This window comes from Kogia breviceps, chromosome 1 (assembly GCF_026419965.1).
Source record: "Kogia breviceps isolate mKogBre1 chromosome 1, mKogBre1 haplotype 1, whole genome shotgun sequence".
NCBI classification, from domain to species: Eukaryota; Metazoa; Chordata; class Mammalia; order Artiodactyla; family Physeteridae; genus Kogia; species Kogia breviceps.
Genome location: NC_081310.1, coordinates 136,713,707 through 136,740,808, shown reverse-complemented (window position 1 = coordinate 136,740,808; position 27,102 = coordinate 136,713,707). Strand labels below are relative to the sequence as shown.

The following is a 27,102-nucleotide window of genomic DNA, read 5'->3' as shown; positions in this document are numbered from 1 at the left end:
AAGGCATTTAAATGACATCTAAGTGTTCAATGTATAATGTCTCCAGGCACTATTTTATTAAATTTTTTTTATATCTTAGTTTGTCAGATACCTAAGATATATATACCTGACTCTATACTCTGTAATATGTTTCTTTTAACTTTATCCCAAAATGGTTTATTCCTTTTCTATACAATTATTAATTCAAAATGGGCACCTGAAGAAACATTTGGATTGCTAGGTTTGCTATTTAATGTTTTTATGACCCTGAACAAGTCATTTAAATGCTTGAGTCTTGGCTTTCCAATTTGTTACTAAAAAAATGGGTATAATAATACCCAGCGCCAAAGAATGTTGAGGATATGAAAGAAGATAAAGAAAGTGGAATGCCTAATGTGGTGCTTGGCGTGCAATATGGATTCAGTAATGATAGCTCCTGTCTTATTTGGGTTTCACAGACCCCAAACACTGAGACGAGGACTTTGATACACGTAGTTAATTTGGGAAGTGATTAAGTGGGGGCGAAGAGAGTGAGACAGGGAAGGGAGCAAAGCCAATAAAGTGCATGTTAATGAGTGCGATACTGTTATGGGTGAGGTGACACCACGCTGCTGGGGACCTTCTGAGGAACCATGGAGAACATCTGCCCATGTCGCCATGTCAGTGGGCATGATAAAACTATCTGCCATAGCTGCAAGCAAACTTGGAAGGACTGAGGGGATATGGGGTGGGGCATCAGCAACACCTGCTGTAGTTTTTCTTTCTTTTTTCATCATCAGTCATTCAGTTAAAGATCTTACTAAATGACAGCTCTGTGTCCTGTACTAGAAGTCAATACCAGTATAGTTTATGTCAGAGTTCTCAACAAACACATGAAAAGGAGAGAATAACGTTTGTAGAAGGCTTGGAGAAGAGGTGGGACCTGGAAAAGACTAGAAAATGACTAAGATTTGAGAAGGAATCTGGAAGGTGACAAGGAGTAGGGAAAGAATTATAGATTGAGGAAACAGTATAATAATAAGAGCTTCAATTTACTAATTGCTTACATGAATCAAGTACTATGCTAAATATATTATAACCATTTCTCATTTGAGTCTCACAATAACCCTATAAAGTAGATATTTTCACCTCTGATATTATTTGCAGCTCAGAGTTTTATTTACTTCTCAAGATCACCCAGGTTTTAAGTGGCATAAACAGGGTTTGAACTTAGGAGTGTTGCTCTCTAGGGCTCATGCTTTAAACATTAGACTATAGTCACTATACTGCTGCCTACTAAAGGATAGACTAGGAATGAGCTTGTTAACACTGGAAACAAGGATATCAGCTAAGTGAGGATGAGCAGTATATTATATTATTATATATATTATATAATATATATAATATATATATATAATATATAATATTATATATATTATTATATTATATGAGCAGTATATATTCCTACATATGGTAGGAAAGGAGATAACACGGGTAATTTTGGAGCCTCTGCCACCTGTAAAGAAGAGCTTTGTACTTGGCAGGAGAAGGAGAGAGTCTGGTTGACAGGGATCTGATGCCCAAGACAAAGGAGAGTAAGATGAACATGGAAGTGTCAAGGGTAGAGTTCTCCTGCTGGATTTTGTAGTTTTGAATGATGGCAGGTAGCTGCTGCTACACCTCTCCACGTATCCTCTGGCACAGAAGTTTTGCTGCATATGCTCTGTGTTTGAGCTGGAACATCAAGTCTGAGCTGAAAGCTTCAAGGGCCAGTTCAACCAAGTCACCTCAGTCAAGGGTATCTAGTTTTCTTTATCTTCTCCATTAAGTCAACATCTCTCCACACCTCCAGTGGAGGAATATGGCAGGGAAAAAAGGAAGAGGAAAAGGAAATATGCAGTAGCAGTCATTCTGTCCATTAGTAAAGTAAGGGGCTTCTCACATTTTACTCCCTTTCTTGGAATTTCTCTATTCATGGAACTTCTAGAACTGTGCTGTCCAATATGGTAGCCACTAACCACATATGTCTACTGTGCACTTAAATGTGGCTTATCTGAAGTGAGACATACTGTAACTGCAAAATACATATCAGGTGTTAAAGAGAGTATGAACAACAATAAAAGAATGTAAATATCTCATTAATACTGTTCATATTGAGTATATTTGAAATGATAATATTTGGTTATGGTTAATTTTATCTGTTTATTTTTACTCTCTTAAATGTAGCTACTAGGAAATTTAACATTACACATTTGACTCACTATATTTCTTCTGGCTTGATCTATTCTAGAATATTTCCCCACAAATGTCAGGGCTTCTCATATAAGGTGATTAATTGTGCTGTAGCATCATGGGTTTGTATGTCAGTCCTCCTCAACTCCATCATACCCAACACATCCTTTTTATAATGAATATTTGACAATGCTGCGTTTATATAAATCTTGAAGTACTATTTATACATAACTCATCTACCCCCCCACACACAATTTCTTAAAAAAAATCAATAGCTGTAATGTAAATGAGAACGAAGAAAATAAGTTCTAATTAAACAGTATGCATATCAATATTGCAAATGCTCACATATGACCAAGCTAGAAGACACAGCAAAATAGGTACTTGCACCTATAGATAGAATCACTGAATGTAACAGTTATAATTGCAGGATTCAGGTGTATTGTGTAGGAGACTCAAGTACTGTAAGTGATGTTGGCAATGACATAATTTTCCTAAATGAAAAAATTTTAGTAAATTCCAACCAAAAAAGTACAATCTTTCCTCAAATTCTCTTGGTAGTTATTAAAACCATGCAAAAATAAAAATTTGTAATTTTAAAACAGAAGTTTTAGATTCTAATATTTAAAAACAAATTGTCACCTACATGAGTGGTACATGGGAAAGTTAGGCAAGAAATGGGGCAATTCTTGGTTTTGCAGAACTGTCCCAGATATTGCCAGGCATCTATCTTCTCTGGCTCCCACCTACTCACTAAAAAACAGTACAGTAGTACCTCCAAAACATGTGACAATCAAAAAGTCAACTCAAATTTTCCAGAAGACCCCCCTATGCAGTGGTACTGCTCCAGCTGAGAGCCACTGATGTAGATGTTTATTCACACTCTTAAAAATTTCCAAAACATATAGATTTCACATGGTCTTTTCCTCCCTGATTTTTTGGGGGATATGCTATCATGGAGTTCTTTCTTATAATTTAATCCCATATACTTTTTTTATTCACCAGTTTTATTTTTTGGACTCTACATATAAGTGATATCAAACAGTATTTATTTTTCTCTCTATCTGAGTTATTTCACTAAACATACTGCCTTCCAAGTACATCCATGCTGTTGCAAATGGCAAAATTTCATTCTTTTTTATGGTTGAGTAGTATTCCATTGTATGTATATACTGCATCTTCTTTATCCATTCATCTGTTGATGGACATTTGTTTCCATATCTTGGCAATTGTAAATAATGCTGCTATGAACATTGCAGTGTATGTATCTTTTTGAATTAGTGTTTTTGTTTCCTTTGGCTATATACCCCAGAGTGGAAATGCTGAGTCATATGGTAGTCCTTTTTTTTTTTTTTTTAAAGTACTGCAGTTTCTTTTTAATATTTATTTATTTATTTAGGTTGCACCAGGTCTTAGGTGTAGCAGTCAGGCTCCTTAGTTGAGGCTCCAAGGATCCTTAGTTGTGGCTCACCAGCTCCTTAGTTGCAGCAATGGACTCCTTAGTTGTGGCATGTGGGCTCCTTAGTTGTGGCATGCAAACTCTTAGTTGTGGCATGCATGTGGGATCTAGTTCCCTGACCAGAGATCAAACCCGGGCCCCCTGCATTGGGAGCACAAAGTCTTATCCACTGCACCACCTTTTTTTTTTTTTTTTTTTTTTGAGAAACCTCCATACTGTATTCCACAGTGATTACACCAATTTACATTCCTACCAACAGTGTACAAGAGTTCCCTTTGCTCCACATCTTTGCCAACATTTGTGATTTGTGTTATTTTTGATGACAGTTATTCTTAGAGGTATGAGGTGATATCTAGTTGTGGTTTTAATTTGCATTTCTCTGATGATTAGCAATGTTGAGCATCTTTTCACATGCCTATTGGTCATTTGTATTCTTTGGAAAAATGTCTATGTTAAAATTTGTATGGAAACACAAAATACCCTAAATAGCCAAAACAATCTTGAGAAAGAATCACACTTCCTGACTTCAGACTATACTACAAAGCTATAGTAACAATATGGTACCGGCACAAAAACAGACTTATAGATCAATGGAACAGAATAGAGACTCCAGAAATAAGCCCATGAACTTATGGTCAACTTACAACAAAGGAGGCAAGAACATACAATGGAGAAAAGACAGTCTCTTTAACAAGTGATGTTGGGAAGACTGGACAGCTACATGTAAAAGAATGAAATTCAAACATTTTCTAATACATATACAAAAATAAAATCAAATGAATTAAAGACCTGAATGTATTGGGTTGGCCAAAAGGTTTTGTTCATTTTTTCTGTAAGATGGTTTTAGTAGCACGTAGTTGTCTTTCATTGGAAACCATTTTGTTAGACTACATGTGACAGCTGTCATATCAGCATGCATTTAAAAAAAGACTTATCAAAATTAGTGAATTTTTGTATAGCCATTTTAATATTGAAGACAGAAGAAAAAAGCAACATTTTCGGCATATTATGCTTCATTATTTCAAAAAAGGTAGAAACGCAACCGAAGTGCAAAACAAAAATATTTGTCCTGTGTATGGAGAAGGTGCTGTGACTGATGGAACATGTCGAAAGTGTTTTGCAAAGTTTCATGCTGGAGATTTCTCTCTGGACGATGCTCCGTGGTCGGGTAGACCAGTTGAAGTTGATAGCGATTAAATCGAGACATTAAATGAGAACAATCAACGTTATATGTGAGATAGCCAACATACTCAAAACATCCAAACCAAGCGTGGAAAATCATTTGCACCAGCTTGGTTATGTTCATTGCTTTGATGTTTGGGTTACACATAAGCTAAGTGAAAAAAAATCTTCTTGACCGTATTTCCGCATGAGATTCTCTATTGAAACGTAATGAAATCATTCTGTTTTTAAAAGAACTTGTGATGGGCAATGAAGAGTGGATACTCTATAACAATGTGGAATGGAAGAGACCATGGGGCAAGCGACATAAACCACCAACCACACCAAAGGCTGGTCTTCATCCAAAGAAGGTGATCTTGTGTATATGGTGGGATTGGAAGGGAGTCCTCTATGATGAGCTCCTTCTGGAAAACCAAATGATTAATTCTGACAAGTACTGCTCCCTATTAGACCAACTGAAAGTGGCACTCGATGAAAAGCATCTGGAATTAGTCAAAAGAAAACGCATAATCTTCCATCAGGATAAGGCAAGGCTGCATGTTTCTTTGATGACCAGGCAAAAACTGGTACAGCTTGGCTGGGAAGTTCTGATTCATCTGCCGTATTCATCAGATATTGCACCTTTGGATTTCCATTTATTTTGGTCTTTACAAAATTCTCTTAATGGACAAAATTTCAATTCCCTGGAAGACTGTAAAAGGCACCTGGAACAGTTCTTTGCTCAAAAAGATAAAAAGTTTTGGAAGATGGAATTATGAAGGTGCCTGGAAAATGGCAGAAGGTAGTGAAACAAAGGGGCAAACATGTTGTTTGATAAAGTTCCTGGTGAAAAGGAAAAATGTGTCTTTTATTTTTACTTAAAAACTGAAGGCACCTATTGGCCAACCCAATAAAACTGGGAATCATAAAACTCCTAGAAGGGGCTTCCCTGGTGGCGCAGTGGTTGAGAGTCCGCCTGCCGATGCAGGGGACACGGGTTCGTGCCCCAGTCCGGGAAGATCCCACATGCCACGGAGCAGCTAGGCCCGTGAGCCATGGCCGCTGAGCCTGTGTGTCTGGAGCCTGTGCTTCACAACGGGAGAGGCCACAACAGTGAGAGGCCCGCGTACCGCAATACAAACAAACAAACAAACAAAAAACCTCCTAGAAGAAAACATAGGCTGAACAGCCTTTGACATAAATTGTAGTAATATATTTTAGATCCATCTCCTAAGGCAAAAGAAAATAAAAGCAAAAATAAACAAATGGGACCTAATCAGCTTAAAAACTTTTGCACAGCAAAGGTAACCATCAACAAAACAAAAAGACAACCAACTAAAGGGAGAAAATATTTGCAAATGATATGACCAATAAGGGGTTAATAACCAAAATATATAAACAGCTCAAACAGCTCAACCTCAAAAAACCAAACGACTTGATTAAAAAATGGACAAAAGAACTGAATAATGCCTTTTACTTTTATTCAGCTGATCAGCATGTTTGGCGCCTTTCAAATACATCCATAAATTATTTGACAATTTTCTTGCAAGTAGTGGCGCTTAATTCCCTATCCTTTGAGTGTGGACTAGACTTAGTGACTTGCTTCTAATGAATAGAATGTGACAGAATAATATTTGGTGACTTCCAAGAATAGGTCATAAAAGGCAGTGTAGCTTCCTCTTTTCTCTCCCTCTCTCTATTTTAGATCAGTAGCTCTAGGGGAAGCCATCTGACAGGTCATGAGGACACTCAGACAGTCCTATAGAAAAAGCCCTCGATTGTCAGCAGTCAGCAAGAACTGAAGCCTCGTGCTGACATCTGTGCAAGGGAGCCATCTAGAAGGCTGATCCCTCACCATAGCCAAGGCTTCAGCTGAGTGTGGCCTTGGCTTACATCTTGACAGCTACTTCATAAAGAACTCAGAGCCAGAGCCACAACTAAGCTATTCGCAATTCCGGACCACAGAAACTGAGATAAGAAATGTTTGCTTACTTTACATTACCAAGTTTGAGAGTAATTTGTTATGCAGCAATAAATAACTAATTACTATCTAGCTTTTAAGAATCTTTTATATACTTGAAGCAGTTAAATCATTTTTCTCTCCTTCAACCTAAATATTCATAATACTTAAATTTTATTTTCTATTTGATTTCTATTTCTATTTTTATTTTCTCTTGTCATGTTTTAAACTCATAGCTACAATTCCTAGGATTTAAGTATTTTTTGTTGCTTCACTATGTGATTTAATACATGGAGCCTGCAACTTGATTGAAAATATGACTTAGGGCCTACCTAACCAATTACATGTTATCTGATACCTATTTACCTTACTTCTTTAAAAAAAAGTTAATACAAAAACTTTATCTTAAAGTGTGGGTCTAAAATATAGTCAAACTCCCATTCAATCAATCATACTGAATTGTCAGTCATCATATTCTTATTAAGCTAAATCATTCATTCATTCATTCATTGGGCCTTACTATTGGCCAGTGCAGAGGGAAGATGGTTTCTGAAGAATGATAATGGATTCTCTTAAGCTTAACCAAGTCACAGCCTTAATTTTAGCTGCTGTTCAAGTTGTAGTTTCTCTACTGGAACAAATCAAATCAGCCTCTGCCAGCTTGCATGCAGCAATTGATCTAACAAAAGCTTTCCCCTTTCCCAATAAGTATAAAACACCAGGAGCATTTGCTTTCACCTGGCAGGGATAGTGCTGCATCCTCACCATCTCCCCTTGAAGTTACATGACCTCCTAGCTCTTTGTCACAAGTTAGTCTGCAAGGTTTTAATATAATATCTTACTTCACAGGATACCACACAGATTCCTTACACTGATGGCATCATGCTGATAAGATCTGGAGAATATTGGATAGCATGTAACCTGGATGTCTTACAAAGACATACATGTGCTAATGGATGGGAGATAAACCTCATGAAAATACAGAAGTCTTCCAGTAAGATCTGAGAGTCTGGTAATGATATCTCCTCCAAAGTAAAAGATAAGTTGCCGTACCTTGCAATGTCTGTTATTAAAAAAGAGGCACGGCATTTAATGGCTGCCCCAAGAAATAAAGTGCTTTTCAGATAATCCAGGTTACTGTACTAGCAGGTTTGCCACTAGGTCTATATGGCAAATGCCTTTTAGAGGTTCTTATGGCTTTGGAGAAAATCCATATCCTTTCAGCAAATAAATGTTCTTCTTTTGAGAAGTAGCTCCTGAACATTGAATGATCACCTAATGACATGAGAAGCCCATCAGTGAACTGAATGTTATCTGATCCATCAAGCCTAAAGTTGGCTGTGCCCAACAGCACTCGCTTATTGAGTAGAAGCTTGAGAAGGTCATGAAGGCACAAGAAAGTTACATAAGAAGATTGCTCACAATAAGAGGGTGTTGACTCCTGAGGCTTTAACACATACCTATGGCTCATGGAAATGTCCCTGTGATTATTTGACTAGGAAGCAAAAACATCAAATCAGATTTACAGGTGGGTGTGGAGGATCTGTTGGCCCGGATCAGGAGGCATTCTTCTGGTTATCTACTTTGACTGAAAGAAGAGATGAACTGAATCTGAAAGGTTTATCTATTCATAGACAGAGGCCAATGATTTGGCCATGTTATCACAAACTGGAAAAGAAAAAATATTAGGCAACCAATGGCAAGGAAGTTTAAGAAATATTAGAAGTACTGACCTCCAAATGGACCCAGAATATGAAAATATTTATGTCTCATGTGGCTGCTTAGTAAAGACCCCTCTGTAGATACAGCTTTCAATAACCAGATGGAAAAGTAATTGTTCAATGATTTTGTGAAAAAGTAATAATGACAACAGGGATGAAAATTATGTGTGGGTTTTGGATAACATGGACTTTTATTCACAAAGGCTGATCTGGATCCCAACAATGCTTATGTGATAAATCTGTCAGCAGTGGATAACCAACACTGAACTCAATCACCCAGAATAGCCTACCTTATGCAAGATCCAGTTAAAGCACCACCTAGGAAGCAAGCCTTTTTTTTTTTTTTTTTTTTTTTTTTTTTTTTTGCGGTACACGGTCCTCTAACTGCTGTGGCCTCTCCCGTTGCGGGCACAGGCTCCGGACGTGCAGGCTCAGCGGCCATGGCCCACAGGCCCAGCCGCTCTGCGGCATGTGGGATCTTCCCAGACCGGGGCACGAACCCGTGTTCCCTGCATTGGCAGGCAGATTCTCAATCACTGCGCCACCAGGGAAGCCCTGAAGCAAGCCTTTTAAGGTTGGGTTGTTGTTTTCTAGAATACAGCAAGATCCTAGCAGGAAATAGATGTTATAGTCACACAAGATAATTGCAGAGAGTTTAATAAAGAAATATTTACAAAAGTATGGGTAGAGTTAAGGAAAAGAATAGTTGGTTCAGAACCCAGAGGCTAGCTACAACAGGGAGTCGTTTTTACCTCTAGGCCTGAAGGGGCAAAGGAGGAAGGAGTTCCCTAAATCCAGACAGAGAAGCCAAATGGAATGAGTTGACTGACTGGACTTGGGGCCTTAGGGAGAGAGGTGCAGCTAACCTGTGGTGACCTACCAGCAAGAGAATCAGAGGAATAAACTCCACAAAACCATTCTCTTACACTCCAATCTACTGTTGATACCTCCCACAGACCAAATTGGAAGCCAGGGGACAAGAGAGCCTGTGGATGTCACCATGAAAGCCAACTTCTCGAGGGACAGAGCAGGGTGAAGAGTGGGGTAGAGAAGAGATCCAAGGGGTTAAATGAATAATACCTAGCTCAGGGACTTCCCTTGTGGTCCAGTGGTTCAGACTTCACCTTGCAATGCAGGGGGTGTGGGTTCGATCCCTGGTCAGGGAGCTAAGATCCCACATGCCTCACGGCCAAAAAACCCCAAAACATAAAGCAGAAGCAATATGGTAACAAATTCAATAAAGATTTTTTTAAAATGGTCCACGTCAAAAAAATCTTAAAAAAAAAAAAAAGAAAGAAAAATACCCAGCCCATGTTCTGAACAAGTGACCAGCCTACTCACAGGGGAAACTAGATATATTCAGCAAGACATTCAGGACTTCATTGAAGACAAACAAAAACTACCAGAAGTACAATATTTTCAGACTCTTTTGTCAGAATTTACTGCCACATAGGACAGCAAAAGAGCAAAATGACTCACATTCTAAATTTCAGAGTCTGTAAAATGCAAGGGGTGAGAATAGGAAGTAAAAGATGGGACAAAGAGTATGTTTAAAGCATATTTGTAAATAATACATCGAATTGAAAGAAAATGGAAAGAATGAAGAAAATGGAAAGAAAATGGAGAGAAAATGGAAAAACACATAGAATTGAAAGAAAATAACTAAGAAATCAAATTAGGCTTTTCACAACACCTTTGTTTTTTTTCTGTATTAGCAGGTCTGACTTTATGCTTGCTACATTAATATGCTTCTTTTTCTAGTTAATCTAAATAGATGTTAGTCTACTACTATTTACAACCTATTCAAGGTTTTGATTCACATTGAAGTGGCTGGAAATAATGAAGACAAAAATTTATTTTTTCTTTCCTTCATTCACTCTCCAGATGTTTTTTGAGTGCCTGCTGTGTCAGCACCATGCTAAACTCTGGGTATATAAAGGTCCTTACTCTCCTAGAGCTTACAGTCTACTGGGGGAAATAGATCTTAATGAATTAATTGCACAGATGTGAAATTTCAATTCTGACAAGCACTACAAAGGAGCAATATGTGGTACAGAGAGAGGGATTCATAGAGGCGGATGATCAAATGAGGAAAGCCAGGGATGATGTCCCTGAGAGGTATGCAGGAGCTGAGATCTGAAAAATGAAGAGAGCACAAAGAGGCTTCCAGCCAATGGACACCTGGACAAGGCCCTGTGAGGGGGAGGGGCACGACGGGTACCCAGAGGCCAGTGTGGTGCACACGTGGGCTGGAGCATGGTCCCAGATCTGGATGGAGAAGCAGTATCTTAGGTTATTTTATACAATGAACTACAGGGCGATTGTTTTAGCGTAACAAGATTGTCAGTGCCAGTTGTTTAATCCATAGCAGAGGCCCTGTTCAAGTGGGTCCTTCTCTTCCTATCAAATTTTCCTTGAAAAACTCAAGGTCACCACACATTCAGTATCACTCAACTTGGTGTTTACTTGCTTAATTGTGGTTCTATAATTGGCAACCATTGTTTTATGTCAAGGAAGAGCTTTCACTGTTCCTACAACCTGATGCAATTTATTATATCTGAAAATGCTACATGTAATCTTCATTATTAACATCTACTACTAAATATACTTTTTAGAAAGATCTATGAAATCCTTTGAGGTCTTCCTGGCCAAAAAAGCCCAAAGAATTTGATACTGTCTGACATCATTTTATTTACTCTATAGCACAAGCATTAAATGAAAGAAAAAAACAAATCTACTAATAGGTGTGTATTATCATAAAGTATATGGTCCTCTCTTTAGTGTGTACATAATAGAGGCTAATTTTGCAAACGGTTACTGAATGTAAACAATGACACTGCAGCAAACTGAACATGTACTCAGTCTCAGAGAGCAAGACTGCAGCTACCAAATTATTCATGATTTTTGCTTGCAAAACAATACGTGCTTTTCACTCACTCCTCTGGTGCCGTTCCCTCTGTTTTAAGTCCAACTCTACGTGGAATTAGACGATGGAGGGAAAGGAGGGAGAGAAAGCATTAGGAGAGTATCATGGGGTTCTCATCTGCCCCCTCTCTCAGTATCCTTCAGTACTTAAAGACTCCTCATTCATCTTCTTTATTAAATATAAGGCATGGTGATTAAGAGCAGAGACTCTAGAATAAAACTGCCTGGATTATACTGGTGAATAAAACCAAATGACAAAGTTACACAGCAATCAATACAAATCAGGATCAATCATCTTTTTCCCTTAACTTTCTCGCTAGTTTAGAAATAACTATAAGACTACTTTAAGTGTAGCTGATGCGTGTGTGTGTGTGTGTGTGTGTGTGTGTGTGTGTGTGAGAGAGAGAGAGAGAGAGAGAGAGAGAGAGAGAGAGAGAGAGACAGGGAGAAGAGAAAGGTAAGAAGAGAAATTATTTGTGAAACACTCCTATTTGGGTAATTCATAGCAGATTAGCAAAGATTGATAAGCGATGGGTGAAAACTTTATTCAGGCAAATCATCTTTTCACTCATATCAAGGAACTCATATCCTGTTACTGAAATAGCAGGAGCAAGTATTGTTACCTAGTATTATCTCTTATTTCCAAACATTTGAAAAGTATGTTCCTGTTGTGCTCTAGGGTTGAGTCAGAAGTTGCAGCCATTACAAAGCCCTCTGTCAAGGAGAAAATGTGATTAGACCAACTGCTTGCACTGACACTTAAAAATTAACTGCAAATCTGTTTGGGGCAGCTAAGGCATTCCCTAAACACTTGCTGGTTGGGAATGTCAGCTTTCAAATCATTATTTTGCATCCCTTAAAGATACATTTTAACTGTTTTAATATGTGAGGAACAGGCCTGCCAAATTGTGCTTATGGCTTTTTAACACAAGCAATTTACAAATGCAATGAAGCAGATAATAGGACACATGACACCGAATCTGAAAATCTGTGTTGATGACACTGCTGCTGTAGAAACATTTTTGGAAGCAGCCCTGTGTCCGGTTGCCTGGATAGGAAAAACGTTGTTTCTCATTTCACAGGTGGCCTCTTCCACCCAATGGTGAGTTTAGGGTCGTGTCCTTGAGCACAAATCAGTCTCTCTCATGCTAACAATATTCTACTTGAAATCCTCTAGAATTTGTGCATTCAGCAAAATACAACAAACAGTAAAAATCTCACTCAGCATTAAAAAAAAAATCTGTTCCAGTAACAGTCAAAACTAAGTGTTTTCCTTTTAAAATGAAGGCTTCCATAGTAATGTATAAGTATGTAGTTTTATTTGTAAACATTTATATATTTGTCAAGAATGCAAAAGGACATTTAATACTGGTTCTGGTTATTTATAAATACAACAAATTTTTCATTAAGAAAAATTTACGAGAACAATTTTTTTTTAAATGGAACTGGAGTCGTTTAAATTTCTTACCTTTTTATTGAAAAAAACACATTTTTGCTAAAACAATGTTTCCAAGCTGTGGCCTGATAGGCAGGCTCATTTTAGTTCTGAAGTAGACTAAAGGCACAGTGTGACCTCCTGTCACATTCATTCTCCATCACCAGTGTCCACTTACAATGAATATTAGGATCATACCTTTAAGCTCAATACAAAGGGATGCCTGGTGAGGCATAACATAATTTTTAAAATTATATTTATTTATTAGTAAGAGAAACTGTCCACTGCTTCTCTGTATAGACAGTATCAAAAAGTCATCTTGGAATTATCTTTGTTCTTCAAAAAGTCACTTGAGGGACCTCTCAGTTATGAAAATATGGTTCTCTCCCATCCTCATATCCCTTGGGATGGGAAGACTAATTAGCTTTATAGAAGGAAGGGACAAGAACTAAATTTTTCTCCTTGAGATTTTAATTTAGGACAGAACAGACTGACCCTGAACTAGGTCTATAGGCCAAAAGGAATACAAATACCTTGAAGGCAGAGACTGGACTATTGTCCTAGGCTTAATAGAAGGGACTAAGAGTAGGGGCTGCATTCTGGTACTAGTTATGCTTTGAGGAGAAATGGCTGAGCATGGTATAAAGACTTAAAAAGCTATAGTCTTGGATCCTAGTGTAGGAAACCACTACAAGAGAGGAAGGATCCAGACGAGCAATTCACTAAGAAATGATACCAAATGGCACCAACCAAAACATTAGAGCTCCAGTAACTACAAGGTCTTGCTCTCCAATGAGAAACTGGAAATAAGACTGCCCCCTCCTTGACATTTCGGGGCAGTCCAGGTCAAGGTAAAGAATGATATGCTGGATGCATATCATTCTTGCTATGAACGCAATGAATGGAAAAGTAGATGTGTGACTGTATTGCTATCCCCAGACAATGAACATGTGCTTTAATACCAGAAATGATGTGGTCAAGCTGGACTACATTTGATTATTAATTCAGCTATTTTGTTTATTCTCCGCCTCACTCCATGAAGGATTTAAGACTGAATCATGTAAACCTCCTCCTTTCTGTACTTGACTTGGTACTTTCAGTCCCGCTGTTTCCAGTTGACCCATGATGGCCCTCCTTTAATCCTTTGCACTGATCTATAAATTACTTGCACATCAAGGCCCTTTACTGGTATGTTTTGCCTTGCTTCATTCTCTATTAGAGAAGCAATCCCTAACCTCACTAAATTCAAGAAACAGGGATGCAGACCCCACCTCTTCATGAAAGGAATGGCAAAGAGTTTGCAGCCATGTGTTAAAACTACAATAGTTCAGCCTGTGGCTGCAAACTTTTTACAGTCCCTCCACAATCAAATATGCTTTTACTCTCCCAGGATCCCCAGAAGCCTCATGCAATTAAGGCATCAGGCTCAAGCTAAAGGTCTGAATCTCATCACCTAAGTCGGGTCCAGGGAAGCTCTTCAGGGCTGGTTCCTCTTGTAAGGATGGTGTCTTTAGCTAGATCACTGAATTCATTAGGTATATTTCCTAATTACCATTAGTAACAGTGTTGCCAAACCTTCACCACCGCATAACAAAGTGCCCTTCCCTCCTGCTTCCAATTACATTTCCTCCCTTTCCTTCAAACTCTGGCCAAAAACTCCTTCAAAATCCACCTGGCTTCTGAACACCACCTGGTCTCCAAAACCAATGCCCATATTTTAGATCTTGTTAAGCCAGCATCCCACTTCTGGATATCAAGTTTTGTCCTGCTTATCTATTATTGCACCCCCAAACCCACTGGCTTAATACAACCATTTTATTTTGCTCATGACTTTTGGAGTTTGGAATTTGGGGAAGGCTTAGCTGAGCCCCTTGGGGCTCTCTCAAGCAGCGAGATGTTGACTGGGGCTTAAATCATCTGAAAACCCTCAGGGCAGACAGCAAACACTACCTATCCGTGGGAGCTCAGCCCAGCCTATTGACTAGGACCCCTATATGGGGCTTCTCCATGTTGCTTGGGTTTCTCACAGGATAGTGACAGAGTTCTAGGCTTGTCTGCATAAATTCACTTTCTTGTTAACTTCCTATCTTCTCAACTAACAGGAATAATTATTCCAGAGGAAGATTAAAAAACAAAACCAAAAACAAACTTTAGACCCTAACTATAAGTGCTTCCTGTGTAAATACAACAATGAAATAACTAACTCTCTCAACTGGAAATCCATTTGACAAAAAAAAAAAAAGAAAGCAAAAATTATTGAATGTTAAAATTGTGCTATTGTATACATAATGTTAGCACAAGGACAGCAAGAACAATTTGCATAATAAATATTCCTATTCTTTTTTTCTAGTTAGCACAATTGAATAGCACCCATCAGTGAAGTAGGACAAAAGAGGGCTATTACCATAAATGTCTGATCTTTCAAGGAGATTTGATACCTTTTACCCAGACTCCACTTCACCCACTTGAAGGAGGTTCTGCCTTTCATCAGTCCAATGTCAAGTGCCTTTGTTGCACTCAAGTGTTACCCTAGCTTGCCATATTCTACATTAAGGGCAAAGAACAGTTTTTTTCTTGGAAGAATTTGTAAGAAACATGGCTCTTTCATGGGAGCACTTCTTATGAAAAGAACATGGATGAAAGTAAGCCTGAGAAGGTACTGATCTAACAAAATGGCAAAAGATGCAAAACTACTCACAACACATCAGTAAAACTGACTTAGCTTCATCTTTCCTCAGGTGAAGGTACACATTCTTTCATGTTAAAAAAAATTCTTAACACTCCTACTAACCTCTGCCAAGCGTTTTCCTTCATTCTTCTTTTAGTCCAGCATTGTAAGAGTTAAATTTATCTTAGAAACAGGCAAGTATGGCTATTTGTAGTTCAGGGATGAGAAATATACATATATTAAATTTTGTGAGTTGCTCATTTTAATCAGTGGCATAAGGATTAATTTAGAGGAAACACTAAATTAATCCAATATTGCACACAGTTTTTCACTGAGGAATCTTTATCTTCCAATTTCCTTACGTGAATTAAGGCATTTACAAACTGAATCTGGAGATCTTGAACAAAGAGGCAAATTTCTCATCTTGCTCCAATGGGAATGACAGTACACACTCCAATTTCTTCTACCGTTCTGACAAGGGAGAGAGTGGCAGTGGCTTTCCCAGCTCTAGATAAGGACAGAAGTCATTTCTCTACGGGTTACAAGAGACTGGCTCTGAGATACAGAGGAGAGACTTACTCAATTATGCCATAAGGCCTCCTAAGGGAAAGATTTTGGGCACAATAAGAGATCCTTATGAAGTCCCTGTGTGCATTCAAACTTTAATAACCCAAACTATGGGTTGCTATAGAAACAACATAGTAAATTACATTTAAAAGCAATTTCTTAAAATTCAGAACAGCTAGATTATACAATGGTAGCAAATGAAGTACTTGCCTCTTACTATTATGTAGCATTATTGGCATAGCTGGATATTATTTCATTTACTCCTCATAACAGCCCTGCAATGTAGGTAGTGTTTCCATATTTTTACAGGTGCAAAAACTACTGAGACTTAGAAAGTAGCTCAAGTCCACCAAATAATATGGGGAAACCCTAGATCTGCTTGACTCCAAATCTTTTTTTCTCTCATGCAACATATTTCAACTCGATGACAAAAAGTAATAACAAAACAATTACAGAGACAGACATGTATCCCAAAGTTGGAGAAGTGAAAATTCTATTAGTTGTATAATAAGAAAATTCACTGTATTATAATATTCAATTTATATATTTATGTTTGTGCTACTAATGCATTAATGTTTAGAAGTTCAAATACACTGAAGAAATTACAAAGGAATCTTCTGAAGACCTAAGAGCACATTATTTGGTTTTGTGGTTTATACTCCTTTATTCTTCTCTCCTTCCCTATCTTCCTGCCTTAATTTTTTGAATTCTCCATTTATGTGTAGTTATCACCTGGTATTACTCAGATGATCTTTTGGAAATTACTTTCAATTGCTGTTCTCAAAGTATTTCTCTTTACTGGAAGATAAAACTGAAGACCAGAGAAAAGTATTTTCCATTGTTCTCTAGGTAGGCACTGCCTTCTTTCTGCTGATACAATTTATCCACATTAACTCTAGGCATTAATTATTGTTACTAGATGCTATTATCTGACTTTTACAGCCCCCACCACCATAATAATAAAGTTTCCTAAGTCAGCATCTAAGAGATAGGACTTAAGTCTCTGGGGATAATGTGATACATTCATATGCAATGGTGAAATCTTTTTACAGAAAATATTCACACCAGTTCCTCTGGTAGTTTTTTTCTTAAATTGAAGTATAGCTGATTTACAAATCTCTATTTTATTTATTTCCCCTCTGTTCTTTAATATTTCCTTCCTTCTGCTGACTTTGGGTTTTGTTTGTTCTTCTTTTTCTAATTCCTTTAGATGGCAGTTTAGGCTGTTTATTTGAGATTTTTCTTATTTCTTAAGGAACACCTGTAACTGTTTATTATAGTTATACTTGCTTTAGAATTTTCTGTCTTTTAGTCTTTAAGTGGTTGATCATCAGTCCTTATTATATATTTGCATTTCCTAGTGAGATTTTCCCTTTTAGATTCTTACTTCTTTTCCACTTAGATAAGACCCTTTAACATTTCCTCTATTCGAAATGATAATCTTGCTGGGTAGAGTATTGTAGGTTGCAGGGTTTTCCCTTCAGCACTTTGAATGTATCATGCCACTCTCTTCTGGCCTGAAAACCTTCTACAGAGAAATCAGCTGATAGCCTTACAGGGATTCCCTTGTATATGACTCCTTGTTTTCTCTTGCTGCCTTTAGAATTCTCTTTAGCTTTGACTTTTGCCATTTTAATTATGTATGTCTTGCTGTGGGTAATTTTTGGGTTCATCATGTTTGGGATTCTCTGTGCTTCCTGCACCTGGATGTCTATTTCCTTCTTCAGGTTTGGGAAGTTTTCAACCATAATTTCATCAAATACATTTTCAATCCCCTTCTCTCTCTCTTCTCTTTCTGGGACTCCTATAATGTGAAGGTTCATATGCTTAATGCTATCTCAGAGATCTCTTAAACTGTTTCAAGTTTTTATTTATTTATTTATTTATTTATTTTGCTGTTCTGATTCAGTGATTCCCATTCTTCTATCTTTCAGATCACATATACATTCTTCTGGATCACTCAGTCTGCTATTCATTCCTTCTAGTGTGTTTATTTCAGCTATTGAATTCTTTATTTCTGACTGGGTCTTTTTTATATTTTATAGTTCCTTGTTAAAATTTTTACTGCATACATCTATACTTTTTCCTAATTCAGTAAACATTTTAATTACTAATGCTTTGAATTCTTTATCTGATAAATTGTTTATTTCTATTTCATTATTTTTTTCAGAGTGTTTCTTTTGCTCTTTTAATTGACAGCAGTTCCTCTGCTCTTTCATTTTGCTTAACTTTCTCTGCCTCTATGAATTTAGGAGAAACAGTTACCTATTGTTGTTTGAAGGGTTGTTCTTATGCAGGGCCATTCCTGTACAGGTGCAGTATGTCCACTGCCTTTGGTGGGAGCGCTGGATTTGATATGGATCCAAGTCACATCTTTCCTCAGGGTTTGCTGGCAGCTATCACCTTGGTAGGGGGTGGGGCTAAAGATGGAGAAGCTAGAGCTGGAGCCCAGTGTGAGGCAGGGCTTCCTTTCTGCTCAGTGGCTGTCACTGCCCTATCAGGGGAGGGGTCTGAGCCCAAGTTGCTGGAGCAGAAGCCCTGAGGGTCGGGCTCAAGCTGGCTCTGTTCCCCTTAAGTGTGTGTTTTCCCCTCTCTCTGAACTGGCACCTTTGCCCCAGAGTGAGGGAGTGCTGAAGCAAGTGGGGCTTGTGAGGGCTCTCTGCTCATGTTGTCTGCAGACAGAGGTCCAAGCTGTCTCTGATGCACTGCCTGTGCAGGCACGCACAACCATTTTCCTTGTTCTACTCAGACACAGACTCAGGTACAAGTCCCCTTTGTTCCTCACAGCGGATCACTGTCCTCAGCCCCGCCCTGTTGTTGAGCCATATCACTGGGCAGGTGAGGCCTATGTAGACACTTGGCATGTGATCAGGGGGTAAGCTGTGGTAGAACAGCTGCTGTCAGAGGTCGGGGCTACTTCAGATGCACTGCTTGAGTAAGCTCAGTAATGGCTGCCACCATCCCACCCAGGCCATGCCCAGGGACTAGCTCATCTCTGCATCCCACAGTCGAGTCTTCTCCCCAGTCATGGCTGCCCCAGATCCAGTGCTGCTCTGTGACATGGAATGAGCAGGATCAGAGCCTTTGCTTGGCTTGGGTGCATGCCAAGGCAGTTATGGGAAACCCAGCAGCCACTAGAGCAGACCACTCCCCACCCTGCCTCAGGGCAAGACAGCACATGAGTGTTCCTCACAATCAGAGTCCAGGCTTCCCACATCCCTCCTGTTAGGCCCAGTAGTCCTCCAACCAGCTAAGGGGGGCTTGTCTCCTCTGTATAGGACCCCAGGACTGGGGCACCCAATCTGTGGCTCTCACTGCTTACTCCCCAGGGTGAGTAAGTTGGACACACAGTGTCCAACTGTGTGATCTTTCTTGCCCTCTGAAGTCCCCTCCCAGGAGCACAGGTGCTGATCTGATTGCTTTTTTATTTTCCTTCCTACCCAATTATGTGTGTATCATTCGTACAGCCTTGGAGTCTTTCTGCCAGTTTCCAGTTAGTTTTCAGTGAGAGTTGTTCCACATGTAGATGTATTTTTGATGTGTTTGTGGAGGGAGGTGAGCTCCATGTCCTCTTACTCTGCCATCTTGATTGATCCCCTTTGGTAGTTTTTAAAACAACCCCAAAAAAGACCATCTATATTTGCCCTCTTTATTTTCACTTCCATAGATAAATCTTTAATCTAACAATGAACAACAGGATATCTCTTTCTGGTAGGCAAAGACAATAGGATTTCCTATATGTCAATGAACTATTTGATGAAATTCTTAATAATTGTTCCTTCTTTTAATTTACTTATAAAAAGAAAAGGTTATGTATTACTTAAACTTATCTAGTCCCTAGTTCTTATTAATAAATAGCAACATAAACTTTATTAGCTGCTTAATAAAATTTCAAAAGTAAAAATGATTAAAAAGCAACCATAAGGTTTTTTCATTCTTCTGTATAATTGTATTTACCTAAGTAATTTAGGCTTGCCTTTGGATAAACTGCTTTGAGTTTATTTTTCATTGCATCTGCTACCCAATGAGTCCTGGTGAGGTACATTTCCTCCAGAAAATATAATAATCGATAATAAGAAGGATTTTGGAAGAAAATGATTAATGTTAAAAATGTGACATAGGGCTTCCCTGGTGGAGCAGTGGTTGAGTCCACCTGCCGATGCAGGGGACACGCATTTATGCCCTGGTCCGGGAGGGTCCCACATGCCGCGGAGCAGCTAGGCCCGTGAGCCATGGCCGCTGAGCCTGTGCATCCGGAGCCTGTGCTCCGCAACGGGAGAGGCCACAACTGTGAGAGGCCCGCGTACCGCAAAAAAAAAAAAAAAAAAAAAAAAAGTGCCATTGACTTAGTTATTTAATTAGCAAATGTTAAATATCTTCTATACCTGTATTTACTCACCCACAAGTCCTAAAAGAATGTAGGCAATAATGAACAGTATGAAGATCATGCAGCACAGCACATCTGTACAACTCCTAAAGACAAAAAGGAATAAAGAATTAAAAGCATCCTGAGAAGATTCACATAGCATCCGTTTTCCTCCCTCTTATGGACTTAATGTGTCTCCCCAAATTCCCCATGTTGAAACCTAACCCCCAAGGTGATGGTATTAGAAGGTGGAGGGGGGAATTAAAAGGGGTACAAAATAACTTATTGTTCACTGCAAAAAAATATAAAAGGGAGAAAAAGACAATAACAGTGATATGCCATTTTATACCTAATAATTCTGAAAGGTAAATCAGATGCATTTCTGTAATCAAAGACTTTAGCAGCAGGGAGTGGTTATAGTTCCATGATTAAAGAAATTTCCCCAGAGCTGTATTTATTTTCTTGATTCTTTATTTGTAAAATGTTTTTAGAAGTTAGAATATACCAACATCAAGAAACTATTTTTTATTTGAAATTGTAATTTAAGCTATTTGATTTTCTTCATGCTTCCCAAAACATGGTATAATAAAAAAATTAGCCATTTCCATTCCTCTTTCTCTCCATTATCTTTCTACATGCACATTTAAAGGGTACTATTATTAAATAAAGGATTGACTGCATAAGCTTTCTATGAGGAATAGAGTTGCAACTATTTGAACAATGTCTATAATGCATTAAAAAATGAAATGCGTCTACATGGTAATTTTCCAGCTATTCTGAAAGCTGGATATTGTGAAATGAGGTTTAGAGAAAATTTAGTTCATAGAGACTTGGTTATTTTCTAAGGGATCACAAGTCAAACCAGTATCCAGTAGGGATACTCAGGTTTTCAACTAAAGTATTTCCTACTTCTAATATTAAATTTTGTTCAGCTCATAAGTGGTCTAGAAGGTCAAAACTATGTCTTGAAAGTATGAAACAATACAATCATTCTTTACTTGAAACTTAATGAAGAATCTATTAGTAAAGAAAAAGATGGACCTATTTGACAGGATTAAAAGATGTGCATGAGAATTTTCATAGCAAAAACTTCTTGTTCTAGAGGGCATATGGATATGTTCCAGTCTTTTAGCACAGGCAGGCAGAAGTTACATTCTATTTTTAGTGGTGGTAGTAATAATAATAACGAATGATAATTGTACAGTAACAGACACAGTAATACCTTACACATTGATAAATCCCTGTTACACCTTTACTGCTCTCACATACATAACTTTGGTTTTTAGGGGTAGTGAGGTAAGCTGACTTATGTAAGGTCCATGAGAGAGAGGTAGTTACAGAGGCAGACAAATATCTATGTCTCCACTGCCTAACCTCTTTCATTTAGTGGTTATTCTAATATGATTACAACTTTCTAGAAAGACTCCAATTAGCCGTATCTAAAATTCCACACACATTTTTATTACTCTACCTCACAATAGGAAATGGATCCATCATTGGGAAAGCTAATCACAGTCAATTCAGAAACAAACTATCAGTTGTTTAAGTCTAATTTCAACCCAGGAATTTTAAATTTCACTGGGACTGAAGAATTATGAGAATAATAAAAAGAGAAGAAAACAGGCATTCTAGTTTACTTTGGTTAACAACCACTGAAGGCAAAACCTGATGGGGGTGAGGAGAGGATCTGCCTTGTGTGCATTTTGACACATCCTACTCAAGATCAGGTTCTCATTCTGTCAGGGCAGTTGCTAAATAGCCTGATACCTAATAACGAATGCCTGCAGGTGAGGAACTAGAGAGAAAATTAGAACAGTGGTATGTTTTTACTAGAAATCTTGAAGCTGTCAAAGCCCTGTGTGTAATGGTAACTACCAAGGAGACAGGGATGTAACCAGAAGCCCCACCCAGGCTGGCCAGCATCCTGTAATATTATGTCTATAATATGTTTATATCTACATAGTTACATTGTAGATAATTCATACTATAATGCATGTTTATAATGACAATATCATATAGTATTATAATGTTTTCTCTTCATACTGTGTTGTAAGCACAGAGAGAAGTAAACATACTAGAAAGATGAATAAAAGAAATTTAAAAACAGAGCACAAGGAAAGAAGCAGAAACACCCCCCCACACACCAAATTTCTAAAAAGTAAAACCCACACTCCTCGGCTACTGGCCCTAATGAATGGCATCAGTCAGGGTTTGGTTCCATGTGGAGTTTTACATTATGATTTCTCTTTCTTTATGGTGCCAAGGACACACTACTGCCCCAGGGGCTACTGTGTACCCACACAACCTCTCTCTACCCCTTCCCCCAGCGGTCTCTCACCACAGTGGGACAGCATTTCTCAGTAATTCACACCTTGAGATGTTTGGGGATTCTATTCTGGGACTAGGCAGGATAATGAATTCAAGTCCGCTTTACTTTTCTGGAACTCTGCTTTAGAGAAATAGCAGCCAATACCCCATGGCCAGACTGGTTAATTTCATTTTATTTAAGCATGGAAAAACGTTGAACAAAGTGAAAATTATGGAGAATTCAAGAGTTTCAAAAAGTAGGAAAGTTTTTCTAGATGAAACATTCTTATTTCTGAAATTCTTCCTATAGTGATTTGATTCCCTTTGCTGTTTAAAAATTTTTCTTTTAAAAATAGGTGTGTGTGTGTGTGTGTGTGTGTGTGTGTGTGTGTGTATGTGTGTGTGCTTTCAGATAATTACAATCATCTGTCATTTTTTTCCCCCAGTAGCTCATCTATTTCTCTCCACTTCCTCAGATATATTCCCTACTGGAAAAAAAAATCACTGCTTAGAAAATTATTGGGAAATTGAATATGAAGAAAATATAAAATATAGCTTGGGCACCATTTTGGGAGTCAGGAACATAGCAGAAGCTTAATTCAAATTTTAGAAGTTATAGCACATCATCATTGTTTCTTTCTTTGATTTCAAGGTATCTTCACAATCCCAAGTATTCTGTAGAAAATGAGTTATTTTTTAAAAACCAAGTACTTAGTTTGGATAATTTTGAATACTCTTAAGATAGCTATTGAGGTAACTGGGTGATACAAGCTCATGGTTTAAAATCATCCTGAATCATGTTCTAGCTAGAGGCCTGTCATAGCTATACATTTTCCTCAGTTGGGTCCATTTTTACTTTTATAGTAAGAACCACTATAAGAGCCACTGTACTAACTTAAAAATGGGTTGCATGCCACTGAGTTCTAGAAAGATTAAATATATCTGAACCCTCTCCCCTACCCTCCCTCCAAATCAAAGTCCAATTTTTTCAAAACAAGCTGCTTACACTCACGTTATAAGAAAGTTATTCAAATTTTTATTCAGATTAAGCTGTCCTGGCGTAAAAGTATTTTCAAAAGTTAAACTAGAAGTACCATTGCTATCTTATATCTATTTTTCCAAATTGCAATAAGAATAGGATCCCAATTATATAATCATTTGCAGATTTCCCTTTCCTTCCTGTTTCTAACCCACAAGTACAGAATGCCTACAGTCACCTCAACTTGAAGTCTTGGGAGTTTCCTTTGACTTTCCCTTTTTTGTTGCTTATCTTTCATATTCAGTTGATAAGTTCTCTTGATTCCTTCTCTCTGATGTGTCTTTCATCCACCCCTTCCTTTCTATTCCTGCTGCCTGGACTTTGTCCACATTCTCTTAACCTCTCTTCAAACTATTACTGTGGTCCCTTAATTGGGCTCCTGCATGTAGTCTCTGCCTGATCCAAATCATTCTGCATATCACTGATATCACTGATAGGGGACCATGTCACTTTATTATTTTAAAAATTGCAGTGCTTCTCCACCACCTGTTCAATAATTTCCAAACGTCGTAGCTTTATGTTTAAGAACCTACTGATTTAATCCTAGTTCAAGCCCCAGACTACCTCTCTAGCTTTTCTCCCTCTATTCATCTCAATGTGCTTCAACCAACTTGAACTTTTTCACTTATTGAATACACCATGAAATCTCCCTTGACCACACTCAGGGCTCTCTGCTCATGGTCCTTTTAGACTCATCCTCCTGGGATATCACATGTCCCAATTTGTATGAAACAGCCAGGGTTTATACCTATTATCCTGGAGTAACAATTAGCAATGTTCCCTTTTACTATGAAAAGTGCCCCAGTGTGGATCTCAACCCCATCTACTAAAACCCCATTCTTCATATGGTCGGATTCCCTTCCTCTTTTAGGGCTGAATAACATTCCATTGCATGTATATGACATATACTTTAACCTATTCATTTGTCAATGAACATTTAGGTTGTTTCCACATCTTAGCTATTGTGAATAGTGCTGCAGTGAACATGGGAGTGCAGATATGTCTTTGAGATCCTTATTTCAATTCTTTTGGACGTGGATAAATCTAGAGGAAATTATGCTAAATGAAATAAGCCAATCACAGAAAGACAAATAACTGCAGGATTCTACTAATTTGAGATATCTAAAATAGTTAAAACTCATAGAAACAAAAAGTAGAATTGTGGTTGCCAGGGACAGGAGAGAGGGGCAAATGGGGAGTTACTTATTCAACAGCAATAAGTTCCAAGTATGCAAGATGAATAAGATCCAGAGATCTGTGGTACATCATTGTGCCTATTGGGCACTTAAAAATTTGTTAAGAGTGGAGATCTCACATTAAGTGTTCTTACCACAATTTTAAAAAAACACATAGCATGGAAGACATGATAACCACTGCAAAGCTGCAATATATAGGAATATATTTGTTCAAGTTCATAAGTTATTTGCATTTAAAATTTTGCTACGAGTAAGCATAATACAGGTATTAAATACATGACTGCAAACGTAAAATTTTTTTAACTTAAAAAAATTAAAGGGGGGACCTGCAAGATGGTGGAGGAGTAAGACGTGGAGATCATCTTCCTCCCCACAAACACATCAAAAATAAATCTACATGTGGAACAACTCCTACAGAACACCTGCTGAACACCGGCAGAAGACTTCAGACTTCCCAAAAGGAAAGAAACTCCCCACATACATGGCCGTGTGGCTGACAGGGTCTTGGTGCTCAGGCTGTGTGTCAGGCCTGAGCCTCTGAGGTGGGAGAGCCAAGTTCAGGACACTGGACCACCAGACCTCCTGGTCCCACATAATATCAATCAGTGTGAGCTCTCCCAGAGATCTCTGGCTCAATGCTAAGACCCAGCTCCACTCAACGACCAGCAAGCTCCAGTGATGCACACCCCATGCCAAACAACTAGCAAGACGGGAACACAACCCCACGCAATAGCAGACAGACTGCCTAAAATCATACTAAGTTCACAGACACTCCAAAACACACCACTGGACACAGTCCTGCCCACCAGAAAGACAAGATCCAGCCTCATCCACCAGAACACAGGCACCAGTCCCCTCCACCAGGAAGCCTACACAACCCACTGAACCAACCCTACCCACTGGGGGCAGACACCAAAATCAACAGGAACTATGAACCTGCAGCCTGCAAAAATGAAACCCCAAACACAGTAAGTTAAGCAAAATGAGAAGACAGAGAAATATGCAGCAGATGAAGGAGAAAGGTAAAAACCCACCAGACCAAACAAATGAAGAGGAAATAGGCAGTCTACCCAAAAAAGAATTCAGAATAATGATAGTAAAGATGATACAAAATCTTGGAAATAGAATAGAGAAAATACAAGAAAGGTTTAACAAGGAGCTAGAAGAACTAAAGAGCGAACAAACAGCAATGAACAATACAATAAATGAAATTAAAAGTTGTCTAGAAGGAATCAATAGCAGAATAACTGAGACAGAAGAACAGATAAGTGACCTGGAAGATAAAATAGTGGAAATAACTACTGCAGAGCAGAATAAAGAAAAAAGAATGAAAAGAATGAGGACAGTCTCAGAGACAGCTGGGACAACATTAAATGCACCAACATTCGAATTATAGGGATCCCAGAAGAAGAGAAAAAAAAGGGACTGAGAAAATATTTGAAGAGATTATAGTTGAAAACTTCCCTAATATGGGAAAGGAAATAGACAAGTATAGGAAGTGCAGAAAGTCCCATATAGGATAAATCCAAGCAGAAACACACAGAGACACATAGTTATCAAATTGACAAAAATTAAATACAAAGAATAAATATTAAAAGCAGCAAGGGAAAAACAAAAAATAACATTCAAGAGAATCCTCAGAAGATTAACAGTTGACCTTTCAGCAGAAACTCTGCAAGCCAGAAGGTAGTGGCAGGACATATTTAAAGTGATGAAGGAAAAAAACCTACAACCAAGATTACTCTACCCAGCAAGGATCTCATTCAGATTTGATGGAGAAATTAAAACCTTTATAGACAAGCAAAAGCTAAGAGAATTCAGCACCACCAAACCAGCTTTACAACAAATGCTAAAGGAACTTCTCTAGGCAGGAAACACAAGAGAAAGAAAAGACCTACAATAACAAACCCAAAACAATTAAGAAAATGGTAACAGGAACATACATATCAATAACTACCTTAAATGCAAATGGATTAAATGCTCCAACCAAAAGACATAGACTGCATGAATGGATACGAAAACAAGACCCACAAATATGCTTTCTACAAGAGATGCACTTCAGACCTAGGGACACATACAGACTGAAAGTGAAGGGATGGAAAAAGATT

The 27,102-nt window shown here is 38.2% G+C and overlaps 1 protein-coding gene across 5 annotated transcripts in view; it reads right to left on the bottom strand.

Moving 5' to 3' along the window:
• The window catches only part of SLC44A5 (solute carrier family 44 member 5), a 384,424-nt gene that overhangs the window by 77,513 nt on the left and 279,809 nt on the right, over positions 1-27,102 (bottom strand). For all 5 annotated transcript variants that reach the window (XM_067005692.1, XM_067005685.1, XM_067005711.1 and 2 more), the window contains exon 3: positions 20,486-20,559. In XM_067005692.1, coding sequence (XP_066861793.1) covers positions 20,486-20,559 — 74 coding nt within the window. The remainder of the gene's footprint in view (positions 1-20,485; positions 20,560-27,102) is intronic.